This window comes from Perna viridis, chromosome 1 (assembly GCF_037379345.1).
Source record: "Perna viridis isolate PV_CMFRI_1.1 ecotype Kerala chromosome 1, ASM3737934v1, whole genome shotgun sequence".
In the NCBI taxonomy this organism is placed as follows: Eukaryota; Metazoa; Mollusca; class Bivalvia; order Mytilida; family Mytilidae; genus Perna; species Perna viridis.
In genome coordinates, this window is record NC_142445.1 from 37339440 (window position 1) to 37354419 (window position 14980).

Below are 14980 nucleotides of genomic sequence, written 5' to 3' on the forward strand. Positions count from 1 at the left end.
AAAAAACACTAGTAAATATACAGTATATTAAGATATTTATATATTAAGAATAAAAGAGTAATGTTGACAACTGTCAAACAAATCTGTTTTCGGAATTCACAACTATAAACTCGATGATTCCGACACTTGAATTACAGAGAATCACCTCAACGGGGGCGGGGTGGGAAAGGGTTGGGGCGTTTGACATTTAAATTATAAATTTGAAGAAAAGACAAATCAAAACACACACAATCGATGTCATATACTCTATTGCTTACAGTGGCGGACCCGGCGAACCACCAAAGGGAGAGGGCGCACCAAGGAGACCACAAAAAAATCCTTGATAAACACATTTTAATGCAAGCATTTACACACACAAATGGGCTATTTTCATAAATTTTGCAAATTGATAAGGGGCCCATTCCACACCCTTTGATCCGCCTATGGATTCCAAGATCGTATCGAAACTTCTGTATTCACAATTCTATTTTGTTAACGGATCACGTGTCGTGGCACGGTCGTTGAACGTTTGACAAGACAATTGATTGGTCAATATCAAACACGACTAGTAAAGAAATTCTGCAATGATATATTAACGCTTCATGTGAGTCCACTCATGCGGAACTAGTATTTTAGTAAATACGCAAGAATTACGAATTCGCAAAACGTGCTAAAATTTGATCACAGTATTTCAAAACTATGAAAAATCATACACAGATACACAGATTCCAGCTTTCCATGACAAAAACATTTTCTTTGTCAATAAGTTAAAATCGACAGACTGTGTTTTTTCTTTATCGTTAAGTATAATTTTTTGAAGTTCTCCTTTGTATGACAGCACGTACACGCCTGCCGTGTTTGTAACAACGTAAATGAAGCATTCTTCATCAATAGCTAAATTGATTATAGACGCTGGTAGTTTGTATTTGTAAATCAATTCCCCAACCAAACTAATACAATATATAGTACATTTATCAGCAAGATACAAGTATGCACCGCCAAATGCAATGGTCAGGGGTTTGTCTATTCCACAAGTTGTTTTTATTTCGCCGCATACAACTCCCTCGGTTGTTAAAATGCATATTTTGTCTTTAGTTCCTACATATATCCGCTCTCGTGTAGCGGCAACGCCTCCTTGATTGCTATCCCTAATTTTAACATCCCTGACAATCCTTTTCCTCTGCAAATCTACAAATTTGACGATATCTCGAAAGTGGCATGTCACTATTACAATCCAAGTGGTAGGTATAAGGGTATAGCTCCATGGCTTGTGCTCAAGAAGAATCTGGGTTAGAAATTTGTTTTCGTCATAAACTAAAATTCTATTCAGTTTGCTGTCTATGAACACAAGTTTGGTTTCGTAAGACAAAACTCCACAAATACAAACGTTGTCTTTCCTTAAGTCTATATCATAAGCATGCTTGAAAGACGGAACAGCACGTTGTAAAAGATGTTGCACAGGCGTTTGCGATTGTTTTTGGTTTATAGAAATAAACTTGACAGGACATTTAATTTCATTTACTTCATATTTTCCAAACGATGAAAATGACCTTGAATGCATACTTTTAGCTTTAAATACAAACTCGTAGTTCCTTAGATTAGACCCTATTTTCTCAAGTTCACTTTCCAATTCCGTAACCGATTCACAATGCGTATGCGCTAGAAGAAATGCTTGGTGGTCACTGCCATTTGATTTGATTGATTCAAATAACTCGGTTTGTTTCTGAGCGGTTCTGTGTATGACTTCTGTTTTATCCAGAGCAGTGGTAATCTCTGAAAGCACTTGTTCTTCCGTCTTGCGGAGATCATCTAATACCAACTTTTTTAAGGTTTCGATTTGTTTAATGACCTTTTCTTTTGCCTGATCAATAGCTTTTGTTACATCTAGTACCGATTTTTTAACATTCTCTAAACAGCTTTTCCTGTTTTGCATTATTTCTATGGTTACCTGTTCTATCTGACAAAGGCTTGACATAGTGTTAAGGAAGGAATCGGATTGTTTAGCTCCAGTACATGCCCTTTCTAGTGGCATAACTTTTTGACACTTCGCGTGCTTTTCTCTTTTGCATTCCTCACAACTCAACTCATGGTGGTCAACACAAAACAAAACAAAATATTTGTTCTTGTGGTTAGAACAAGTTTGAAAGTCTCCTTGAATACTGGACATAGCCATTCCTCTGAAATTAAGGTGATGGTAATTCAATAAAATTCTTTACACAAACAAAAAACATTTTCTTCAAAACTATGAATTGGACAGAAAAAAGTCTTGGATTTTTTAGGTTACATTTGACGTTCTTACTTTTTAAAGATGAGAAGGACATGAAAAAGCAGAAGTCGATTAATATATAGTGGTTCCACAAGGGCGGAAGTTGGAAATGCCCCACCATAGCTGAAATATTTGTGTTGATTTTAAAGAAAGTCATTAAAAATCTAAGAAATATCTGGATCCACCTTTATGACATGATATAGTCATCATAGATCACTGTTAGCCGTATCTTTTTCCAAGGTGATACAATGATATAAATTAGTGCGAATTTTATTTGATATGTATAAATAACATACCTTAAAACCAGGTGCTGCAGTTACTATTCTACCTCCTGTATATAGTACTCCAGGTAAAACTTCTCGACGTCTCTAGCTCGTACACACAATTCAAGGATACACAAAATGATTTAAACTTTTATCGTTACACATATACAAAAAATATCGGTTTCAAATACACGTTAGTCATCCAGAGTATAACGTTCGACCATTAGAAAAAAGTAAAATAACAAACGTAAGTTTAAAACTTGGACCATTTAAAAAGATCATAAATACAAATGGGTTTTGTGTGATCCCCGTTTATACCTTGAATCTTCCAGAAAATCGTAGAGAACGAGAAGCAACATTTTTGTTTTTACCTCCATAGCAAATAAGTTATGATATCTTGATTCGAAGGGTAGGTACAATGATGTATGTCGCATAGTTCTTGCGTTAAAAAGAAACTACAAGAACAGTAAAACATGTAAGTAAGGGATGTGGAAATGAAAAACTAATATATCCCTTTTCGATTTATTCTTTCTCACGATTTTATAGGCTGATAAAGTTTTTGAGATGGGACTGAAACGTTCGGATACATTCATGTATTTTTATATTCACCTGTTTAATGGCGATGAGATGTTACTCCTTGAAACATTTGTACAGCATACCGAAATTTGCAAAATCTGTATGATTGTTTTTTTGTTTTGTTTTTTGTTTGTTTTTGTTTTTGTGTTTTTTTTGTATTTAGCAACTACTGGATCAATGCCACTGCTGATGGAATAATGCTTGTGGTATTCATCAACCCAGTAGTCACACTTGTTTGACCACTAACTATATATTACTATTTACCAAAATTGGCCGTAGCACTAAAATTCGAAACCCCTAAAACACTGATGCTTACCATTACTTCCAAAGCGGTGCTTATGGCAAATAAGGTTCATAAACAAGTTCACAAAATTGAGCACGGTGAGGGGAGAAATGAATCCTGAGGAAATGCGGAGACTGTTGTTCAGGTGATCATTACACTATTCCCTCATTAGCAAGTGAATCATATATTAAAATAAGTTTCGTAGATAGAGACAATTCCATTGATTGACAAGTATGGATTTATGCTTCCATTGTGATGAAACGACTATAGTAACTTGTATTTGAAACGGGGCTACAGTAATGTATCTCCTTTGAATTATTCTGGAAGAACCTGTGCTTGACTTGTCTTCCTATTTCGACATTTTTGAATTATTCGGTTTGAGTGCTTCTTGTTTACAAATTATTTTTAATCTTGCACTTCCTAAGTATTAGGATCTAACGTTGATGACGAGATGTTACTCCCTAAAACATGTGAACTTCATACTGAAATTTGCAATATCTGTATGATTGGTATATTTATTTACTACCACATACATTACATTATGCATCTTGTTTATAAATCATTTTTAATCTTTAACTTCCTATGTAGGATCTAACTTTTTGATGAAAGGTTACTCCCTAAAACACGTGAATATCAAACTGAAATTTGTAATATCATGATAGTATGATTGGTGTATTTTTTTACTACCACATATATTACAACTAACAATGAATGAAGGCTTTACTACCTTTAACCGATATGCCTACCAAATTTGAGTTTTAAAAATATTAGACAAGGTCTATTTTTATGCCAAGTTTAAAATGCATTTTCCATAGGTATACAAGTGGAGTTGTACATCTCCTTTAAATCATATTTGTAGATTTAATTTTTTTTTTTACTTTTTAAACCTTTAGACTTATGATCTTTTTTTATTTAATGTTTACAGCTTTATCTAAGTGTACAAGACTGGTAGTAATACTTGGTTTCCTCAGTCTATATGATTCATTCCATTTCATCCCATGGGTGGATGAAGGCATAGGGCGAATACTGCTTCTCTCCATCTTTGTCTGTTAATTGCCGTTCTTTTTGTTTCTTTTCAGGTCTTGTCAAATTTATTTAGTACATTTGTGACTACCCTACTCAAGGATTTATTTTGACCTTCCATTTTTCCGTGTACCTCGGGATTCCAGTCCAAAGCTAGGTTGTTGTTTGAATCTTGTCCATAATTCACTATTAAATATTTGGTTTTTCTTTTGTTGAAGGTGTTTTTCAGGCATTTATTGGCAAAAAAAGTTTGTAATGATCTGAAAGATACAGTTGTTTCTCTTCGGGTTTCTGGTCCACACAGGAGAATAAATTTGGCATGTGTATCAAAGATTTTAACTGAGTGCTAGTTTTTGACGCATTTTTTAACATGCGATACAGGACAAGCATAACCATACAAAAAATATCTGCTATGCTATGCTATACAAGATTTACCACCTTTCGCTCTCTATGTGTTTCTGTATTTATCTATTTATTTATTATTGCTCATTTCTGTGTCTTTTTCTGTATGTAATACTGATTGACCTCATGTATGAGCGTGTACATGTATATCTATTAGTTTGTAAGTGAAATTCAACTGCTTTTCGACATATAAATGTCTTTACTTTGTCATAAATCTAACAAGGGGATTCAGCAATCTTAACCGAGGCACCTTTAGTCAAAGATACGGTGGTTCCATTTGGGTTAAACTTCTTTTTCGTTTGATTATTCTGTGTAAAACATGCTTAAAATCAAGCTTAACATAATTTTCACGTGAAATTTACTTAACACGATTTTCATGTGAACAATTCACGTGAACTCTTATGACAAAGTTTAATTGCTCAATTAAGGTGAAAATTATGTGAAATAATTTTTGTCTGTGTACCACAAAAAGTGTGTGCTACTTGGAGTAGGTCAAAATCTTATTATGTGTCAAACATTTAATAAAAATCCGCACTAAGAGCTGCATCAACCTTCAAGTTGAATGGTGTGTTCATACGTTTGATCTATGTGATCGTACCAAGCTGTGCCCTGCGAAGCATTTTATTTAAATACTTTTTAAATATTCGTAATTAAATATTTATACATAAATATAATGTTTTCAGTTATTGTTTGTTTTCAACGTCTTTAAAGATATTGTTTGAGATGTAGTCATGGAAATATTTCCTTTTTGGGCAATATCTAACCATAATGGTATGAATGACTTTTGAATGTTAATGTAAACTGATTTTGTTCAATTCTATGTAGTTAAGTTCACACTTACCAACAGAAAACAAAAACAAATTTATTTAAACTTATTATTTTGACAAGACGTACTATACTGTCCTGTTATTGTACAAATAAATACACACAAAATGTTAATCCTTGATTTACCCCGGAAGAGGGGTTGTGAATTTTATAATCTGTAGTATATGGGTATTAACATATTAATAATCTGCAAACCTGTTTTCTTACCGAAAAACATCTAATCTTTGAAGTACTGAAATATTAGCGCCATTATTATAAGAAATATACACTTCGTCGCAAGATTCATTAAAACATAAAGCTAACGAATTTTTTAAAGTCCACTCCTTAACCACTATGTCATGTAACTTTCCATTAGGTTTAAACCGATATACACCATTACCAGGAACAGCAACAAAAATAAATTTGTCGTTATCAACAGCTACATTCCATGGACACTCATTCTGCTTTTGCTTAAACTTGTAAGTAAACTTAACTTGACCGTCTTGTGTAATGCAAACAAGATTACGTTTGTCTGTATATAAAATGGCTTTGTCCTTGTTTAGCGTAATGAACCAAGGTTTTCTTTCTTTGTCAAGTAACTCAATTTTCCGTACTTGTTCCCATTCGTGATTCAAAACACAGATGGAACCTTTCGTTCCAACATATATACCTTCAGACGTAACGGCGACACCACCCGATTTGCTGTCCACAATATTTAATTTCTGTATGGTTTGTCGCGAATTTAAATCAACAACTTGCAAAATATCTTCATTATTAGATGTTAAGTAGGCAAAGTTGCTTTCAGGCAGCACAGCAATATCCCAAGGTCGAAACGGTGTCTCAATTGCATATTCGAATTTCCTTGGCCCATCAAAAATAAATATATGACTAGATTTATAGGAACTGTCTGAAAGATATATCTTGCCTTTTGCAGCTGTCATGCCATAAACATATAAGTAACCAACCGATGACGTGTCAAAATCGCATTTCTTTTTATATGGCGATGGTTCTTTCTTTTGGAGAGCAGGGCCTTGTGAATATTTCATCCATTTAGAACAAAATGTTGATTTCGACCCAACCTCAATTAACTCAAAAGAACCAATCGTCAGAAGTTTGGTTTGAGTCGCCTCAGTCTTGAATTTAAATATGTAACCTACGTTTCGCATTGTAAATGTTGTAACTGAAGCCTCTAAATCTGCTAGGCATGTTCTGCTTTCATTAGTTAACATAAAGGCTTCAAAATCTGTTCCATTATTTTTCACTTTTTCAAAGCGGGATTTTTCGTTGTTAGCTTTATTACATACCGCGACAATTTCACTAAGTTCATGGTTGATATCATTAATCATTTGATACTCCCGCGAACTAAGATCTTTCAAAAGTGATTCTACTAAATTGTTTATTTCATTAGAATTTTCGTTTTCCCTTTGGCAATCTTTAATTTTCAGAATGTCTTCTTTCACCTGGATTGCAGACATTTTAGTTTTTTCCAAAACATCTTTCCTTTGTTGTGCCATTTTTTCAGCAACACTTATTACTTGTTCAAGAAACTCAAGAGAATTTGTAAATGATCGAGATTTCCTTGATCCTCTAACGGCCAACTCTAATGACATAATTCTCTTACATTTACTGTGATCCTTCTCCAAACATTTTCTGCAGCATAATACTTCATGATCCACACAGAAAGTTTCAAAAACGACTCCGGTGTGTTCCGTACATGTTTGGTCAGCCATTTCTTCCTATTACCAGAGGCCTATATTTTTACAGGTCTATGATATTACCAGGTTTCGGTTCCTAGACGAAATATTTTAAAAAATGGATTTAAAAAACCGAAAATGGATTTTACACATATTCATTTTTTTATTTTATATCGAATTGGACAGAGTCATGCACTTTCAAGATACAATATAATAAGGTGAGACAGGAATAGACAATATCAGTTCGAATTTTCTTAACAATTCAAGAAAAATGAAATATATTTTTAGAGTGAGTCGTACTATTTCGGCAAAGACACGTTCAAAATGTCTGTGTGATTTTAGTAAATTATTTTAATGTTTGTTTAATGGATTGAACAGTTCAGTGTCAAGCTGAATGACGTTATTCCGATCAATTTTAAAATTGGTATTATATACTTTACCCATCAGAACTGCGTGAATTTACTTCCTTGAATATAAAATCCTTCGATTCTTGATGTCGACTTCTTTGTAATCCAATCCAAAGTTTTATGATTTTGACAGTGTTGTATTTGTTAAACTATTGACCTCTATGCATAATTAACCGTCACGTTTAAAGGACACACTAGTATGTAAAATTAACAGTATTTATTAGTTACGCCGAGTATAAACAAGTCGTAACTATGAAGTAAAACATGGACAATGCCTGATCTGAACCTTTCCTATGTACAATTGTTTATCATTGCTTTTTAGTCCCGTTTTATAATCACTTTTTATACGCCCGTCAAAATTTTGACGTATTATGGTATACAAATGTCCGGCGTCCGTCCGTCCATCTTTCCGTTGTAAACATGCACCGTAACTTGAGAACAACTTATTCAAATTTCATGAAACTTAACATGGTTGTTTTTTATGATGGTCAATAGACCTGTATACTTTTTGGTAAAAAATAAGATTTAAACTTTCGAGTTGCATGACTTTGTAACTAATATAGGTTGGGGGTTGGGGTTCACATGTCGCGCCCTATCCCAGAAACGATTTATGATTATTTACACACTTGTTAGTTATATTAATCTTAAGCTCTGTATACTTTTGGTGACGATTCAATATTTTATTTTCAAGTGAATGAGGTTTTTTTTGTAAAAAAAGGGACATGTTTTTTTTTTTTTCACTTGTCGCGTCGTAACTTGAGAACAACTTATCCATATTTCTTGAAACTTAACATGGTTGCTTCTTATGATGGTCAAACGGTCTGTGTTTGTTTGTTTCAGTTCATTTTTACCTTACATTAAAGAAATACATTATGGAACTAGTTTAACTTCATCACAGATTACATGCGCCGGTCCACAGTTAAAAGATGTTGATCATAAATGTTTCTTTGTGTCGTTAGATTACTATTTAGTTCAATTTCGAAGACATGTCATCGTTCTGTTATACCACGAATTTATTACTTTTGTTATCAGGGTCTTCCAAAGCTGTGTTTAAATTTGTTGAAGACCTTTTGGTGATTTCTGAATGCATTTACTATTTTTTATTTAGGTTAAAAGCTGATGCATTTGTTGCATTTCACCATATCTGTTTCTTTTCTATTTTAGGAAACGGAAGAATCATGACCAAACTATACAACAAACGCAATGACTTCTCATTCCGTATTGTCAACTTTCCTTGCATCTGTGGTTTCATCTCTTCAGAACCAGCGTATGGTGTTTATATCACAAACCATACCTTACGTCAGAGCTTGAGGAAATTTTAAGTTAACATATTATATTTGCATTACCTATAAATCTCTCCTTTTTTTGCTTATAAAATTCCCCTTTTCTTTCAGCCTGGGTTTGTACAATGTTTCATAGTTTTCCTTTCCTCTTTCGTCGACCATGGACTTGACTTTTATGAGCAACTCGGCAGGTGTTTCTAGAAAAGCAGAGGACGCTTGCCCAACCGGTGCACCTGGTCTATGCTCCCAGTTTTAGTGGAGTCCGAGTTGCTCATTTACTTTTTTTTACTTTGTAAGTATAATTTTGGTTATTCCTTGGTTGTGTGTGTCTGTTTTCCATCTGTGGTTTTTGCCCCTGGATTGCATTATTTTTATTTCCGCTAGAGTCTTGGTTTCATTGATTACTCTTGAACAAAAACACACACAAAAACAAGCTATATGTCTCTACATAATTCAATAATAACTGGCTAAACTAAAGTACGTACATTTTTTACTCAAAAATACTTCACATACAAAATTGAAAATGCTACTCATACTAAGTAATACTCTCTTAACTGTATACGACAAAGAATTATAATGTAAACTTCTAAAGAAATATACCATGCATATGTATACTGCGTAGTGTTTATATTTGCACAAGAGAAAACAACTTTGGATCTACCATAGCTAGATATACATTTTCATTAGAAAAACTGGGATCAGACGCATCCAGTTGTTCATTGCCTTTCAAATACCAACATATGTGAAAACTGGATTCGAAACACATTTAATGGTTTGAGAGTAGATCTTACCATATTCAAGACAGAAGCAATTCTCGTCAATCTGGGCAGCAAAATTTATGCTCAACGAAAGTCGATGCATGATAGCTTATTTTTGAAAGAAAAATATCAGCATTTTGTTAAACGTTTTGTCTTAAATTTTGGGCTTATTGAGGCACTGCATTTGCAGAATTGTGGTTTGACAAGCGCATCTCCTCGGGATACTTATCACAAAATATGCTTACAAGGTATACCTAAGTTTTTAGCGATTCTATCACCCAGCTGGCTTCAATCTTATTAGGGACATAATAACAATAAAAAAGTTTACTATAATTAACCAAAATGTAATAATTGCCATTTGTTGAGCAATACAATAGTGCCTTTGAGCATAAAATGATTTTCGTTGGTATTAATAAGCCTTAAATAGTCGCTTGGAGATACCAATGACAGTATGTACGCAATGTAAAGGAGCCGACATCCGTTTTTCAACAGTCTACTCTCTAAGGAATATTTTACGATAACTTAAGTCACATCGATATTGTCCTTTGTTACTTTTTTGACAGTTCGTCCATGGTGTACCCATTTTGCGTCATCTTCATGAGCTTGATCAAACAACAATTATAAGTTATTAACGAAATGCAAAATTCTCGTTGAAAACATAGATGCTTGAACCCAATTTACAAAATTAAAACTTCACGAACTTTGACAAAAACGGGATACCACGAAATAGATACCCACGAAAACCAGTACCTTTACATGAGTTTAAACTTTTGTGACGTTGCGTGTAAACGTGAACATAATAGAAAATACATAACAATTTTACAATTAAAACCTGAACATTTGAAACTGGAAATGTTTAAATAAGCATAGTATTCCTGCATTGGAAACTATTTCTAAAAGAATTAAAAATTATAAACATGATGTCTGTTAAGGGTCCCCTTCGATGTAACATACCTATAAATCTTTTATCCCCCCTTTCACAAATTTTCCATTAACAATTAGCCAAAATGTTGGATCGGGTTTCAAAGCATAGTATCTTGTTCAGCGATGTTTTGACCATTTTTCACATTTCTTCGTTTAAAGAAGAAACAAATTGAGACGATTGCTATCAATAGGCCTACAACAATAATTACTAATACAATAACTGCAATAAGTAAAGGTTGTTTCGTCATTTCTGCATTTGTTTTTTTCTCCTTAATGTTGTTGTACTCATTTATGCAATAAACACTACCAACAATCATCCAGTAAAAAGATGAGTTAGTCGGGTTTGCTTTTACACCAACCATTTCCTGATGGAAAATTGGTGATCCATCAACGGTGTTGTCAAGAAGAAATATTCCCCAAACATTATAACTATCTTGTGGTTCAATGCAAGTCTCTGCTAACCTACATTTCATATCGTAAGAGCAGTGATACATTTCCTTTTTATCCACGCCACAAACTAGCATTGATTTGGAAAGCCACTCCTTTTTTGTTGGACATTTATTCACGTGGTGTAATGACGCATTATTTGTTAAGATAGTCTTCACCAAAAGCAACATAAGAAATATCATATATAGTGGCATTGGGCAGCTGAAAAAATAAAATAAAATTCTGCATTACATATAAGGTGAACAACAATAATAAGTATAGTACATGCAATTATGGCTGGTTGATTACTAATAATGATATGGTCACCTTGCAAATGAAATATGTAAGAATGATGTAAGTTATGGCATCCATAACAAACAGTTTGGTAGTCACAAAAGCCTGATTACACGTTGAAGAAACTGCCCCTGTTTTTCACCAAAATAATTTTTTTTTCCAGAAAAACAGTCACTTTTATGTCATAAACACTGTGGTAGGACTATCCCGACTGGAGAGACTTTTTCCATAACTGACGCTTTGTTTGCGCTCTAAAAAGCAATCAGCCAACCTCCAATAATTTTGCAACCTTTGCAAACCACATCATAAATGGTGTTTTCTGATATACAAGTGAAACATCTATTAATTTAAAGATGATGGCTTTCCAGAAAACCTCGTGGGTTTCCAGAGTAAAAGGACATGTCAAACAACGCGAACACTTAAAATGTCTTGTGTCTTTGAAGCCAAATGGCAAGGGAGCGTCTCGTAGCACTCTTGAAAAAAGACTTGTAACCAGATGCGCTTTCAGACTCACCCCTTTTCTTCTGGCAGTAATAGGAAGGGATCATAGAATACTGATGATATGAGTCCTTGTTCAAGAACTCTGGTTTGAAAATTGCCAGCCAGAATATTCTGGAGGATGGCATGTCAAACCAAAAGGGACGCGGTTAATTGTATTTCGGCTTGTCGAAACCAACGGAACACGGTCACTTGTGTTTCTTATCCTCTATTTGACTGCGCTATATCTGAGAAAAAAATCCCCACCTATACCTCGACCACGAGAAACCATGGCCTTGTGATTGGCAAATCATAGATTATTTGTTATACAATGGAAAGAATAAAAAACCCCCGATTATTCCATCTATCAGAAAAAAAGGTCACAAAGTATTTTGGGCCTAGATTGCAATTGATATTCACAAGACAATTCTTACTTGCTAAGGTCCATTTAAACACTACATACACATGTAGTTATATACATGCTTTAATAGGAGGTTGTTAATGCTAGTTTTAAAATATGAACAGTCAAATAGGTCAATTACAAATGTTTATTTACTGCATATGATGGTATATATCTGCCCCCGTTTTGTCACTTAAATACAAATAAACCAATTATATAAATTGCAAATTTCTATATGCTTTACACGTGTTTCAAGGAGTAACCTCTCATTAACAGCACTATAATCAAAAATAGGAAAATCTATAACTAAAAGTTAATGTATACAAGAAGTACAAAAGCCATAACTATCGAAATAGGAATCCAAATACATCCATCACCGAGAGGTTCTACCATGTGCAATTAAAGGAATGAAGTCTTAGTATTATAAGTATTTTGAAATTTGTAATATTGCAATTTCTGATAAACATAATTAAAGAAATCTGATATAATTCGGGGTCAGACAAGTCTGACTACTGGGTTGATGAATATCCTCAGGGACCTTTGATCCACCAGCAGTGCCATGAAACCAGTGGTTATTAAATGCAAGTATACCAATCTTTTTGTTTTGCAAATTTTGATATGCTATAATATCAAATATAAATATTATATATATATATCAAATATGTTATGTTTCAATAATTTACTTCTCATCAGCAGCTTTAGAATCTAACATATATCTTGAACCGAACGAGTTTTAGACCATTTCTTACTTTAAAATCGGTGTCAATGAAAGTGTTATTACCAATCTTAACGAAAGAATGCGTAAACATATTAAATGGAATCAAAATTGTCTAAAATGAATGAATTTATGGTTGGTTACGCTTCGACAGAATAATTGTGTGGTACAAACAATAAACTCATCTGTAAAAATTTATGTTAGATGGGATGGAAATATATCGGTTATTTTGCTAATTATATTGGAGTGAAACAGGGCGATATTTTATCACCTTTATTATTTCTATTTTAATTATGACATTTTGATGGCATTCGCTCCGACCATGATGGAGATTACCAGTTTTTCGCATTGAATAAAGCATTATTATACTTGATTTTATTTGCGGACGACACTGTGCTGTTTGGGAAATCTCCTGAACCTCTTTAACTTTGGTTGAATTGACTGCACTCGTATTGTATATAGTGGAATATAGAAGTCAAGAAAAGTAAAAAAAAAGTTGTTTTCGCAATGAATAAAAACCAGTTATGCGAAGATGGTACTATACTATTATAATAAAAGAAATAAGAGTTGTGAATTCCTTCGTCATTCTAGATGTATTTTAATAATAATGACAAATTTCAATCGACTCAAAAGGATATTGCTCAGGTAGGAAGAGCTCTTCTGTCGTTACTAACACTTTAAAGGCGTTTTATTTATCTCTCGACAACAATGTGATATGTTTGACAGTTTGGTCGTCTCAGTATTGTACTAACCTTCGGAGGTATGATGATTCAACTATGCAAATGAAGTCGAACAAATACATAATAAATTTTGTAGATTTGTTTTGAAAGTTCCAAGTTCTACACCAACATAATGTTTGTTAGGTTATTTCGGTAACCTTCAAATGTATATTTTGCCTAACCAAAGAATTCTGAAATACTGGTTAAAGATTGTTATTGTTTAGGGTGTATACAAACTTTTGGTTTCTGACTGTGTAAATGGTAAAACGAATGGGTTCTAAGGTTAGAAACTTGTTATTTGAACTTTGGTTTAATAATTTTTTTGTATAATCAATGAGATATTAATTTAACATGTGCAACTCTAGATCAGTTTTGTCAACACTGGCATTCTACAATACAAAACTCTTAGAAGCTGCGTGAATATAAATTTATAAAAAGAAGAATTTTTCGTTGAGGATTATTTACAGCATTTTACGAACGTCAAAATATCAATCAATCTTAGATTTAGAATAATAATTAATAATTTTTTATATTGAAACTGGCAAAACAAAGCTATAATAACTTTTTTGACTTTGAAAAGCCTTTGATGGCATCCACAGAATCAGCCTGTGGAAAATAATAAGATCTAATGGTACTCCACAACACCTCATTAGTCTGTTAAGGCATTTATGATAACTTTGAATGCACTGTTTAGAATTCAGAGGTAGTCTTCCAAGTAAAAACAGGAGTTAGGCAAGGATGCGTCATGTCATCCACCTTATTTATTATTACCATCTACTGAGTCTTACGACAAACAACGTCTGACATCCAAGAGGCATCAGATGGTGAATCTTTTCAACATTAGAGGATCTTGATTTTGCTGAAGATCTTGTCGTAGTGTAGCACAACATATCCAGGAAAAAAATAACAGACTGCAATTTTTTTCAACGAAATGGGCTTACGAATCAACATGATTCTCAACAACTCTAACTCATCAACAGTACTCCGGATCCTAAATGGACAAGCATTACCTCAAGCAGATGCATTTACATATATTGGCAGTACAGTTAGAATAGATAGTGGTGCTGCTACCGACATTAAACAACGTTTGTCAAAAGAAAGAGCTGCATTCAACAACTTGCAGAATATATGGAAATCCAGATAGTACACTACACGCATCAAATTGTATCTATAAAACAGTTGTGTTATACCTACCCTGTTATATAGTTCAGAGTGCTGGGGAATGACTGAGGTTGACCAACAAAAACTCCACCTTTCATACAAAGTGCCTAAGGAGGCTCCTTCGAA

At 33.6% G+C, this 14980-nt stretch overlaps 2 protein-coding genes and 1 long non-coding RNA gene across 3 annotated transcripts in view; all 3 read right to left on the reverse strand.

Annotated features, from left to right (window-relative positions):
* Positions 1 to 316: 316 nt before the first annotated feature.
* Positions 317 to 2856, reverse strand: LOC148628605 (uncharacterized). Its single transcript, XM_088590872.1, has 2 exons — positions 2542 to 2856; positions 317 to 2156 (listed from the first exon to the last, which is right to left on the reverse strand). Exon 2 carries the CDS (start codon positions 2150 to 2152, stop codon positions 677 to 679), a length of 1476 nt encoding a protein of 491 aa, XP_088446998.1. The 5' UTR covers positions 2153 to 2156; positions 2542 to 2856; the 3' UTR covers positions 317 to 676.
* Positions 2857 to 5634: 2778 nt separating this feature from the next.
* On the reverse strand, positions 5635 to 8039 carry LOC148628606 (uncharacterized). The gene is made up of 2 exons (XM_088590886.1): positions 7731 to 8039; positions 5635 to 7387 (listed from the first exon to the last, which is right to left on the reverse strand). The coding sequence occupies exon 2, from the start codon at positions 7324 to 7326 to the stop codon at positions 5821 to 5823; it is 1506 nt and encodes a 501-aa protein (XP_088447012.1). The 5' UTR covers positions 7327 to 7387; positions 7731 to 8039; the 3' UTR covers positions 5635 to 5820.
* A 1414-nt stretch (positions 8040 to 9453) lies between these two features.
* The window catches only part of LOC148628607 (uncharacterized), a 35403-nt gene continuing 29876 nt past the window's right edge, over positions 9454 to 14980 (reverse strand). Inside the window, exon 2 of the long non-coding RNA XR_015924023.1 lies at positions 9454 to 11310. This is a non-coding gene — a long non-coding RNA (uncharacterized LOC148628607). The remainder of the gene's footprint in view (positions 11311 to 14980) is intronic.

Bases quoted from the DNA above. Each gene is read 5' to 3' on its own strand.
- LOC148628605 (XM_088590872.1), bottom strand. From the start codon at position 2,152: ATGGCTATGTCCAGTATTCAAGGAGACTTTCAAACTTGTTCTAACCAC.
- LOC148628606 (XM_088590886.1), bottom strand. From the start codon at position 7,326: ATGGCTGACCAAACATGTACGGAACACACCGGAGTCGTTTTTGAAACT.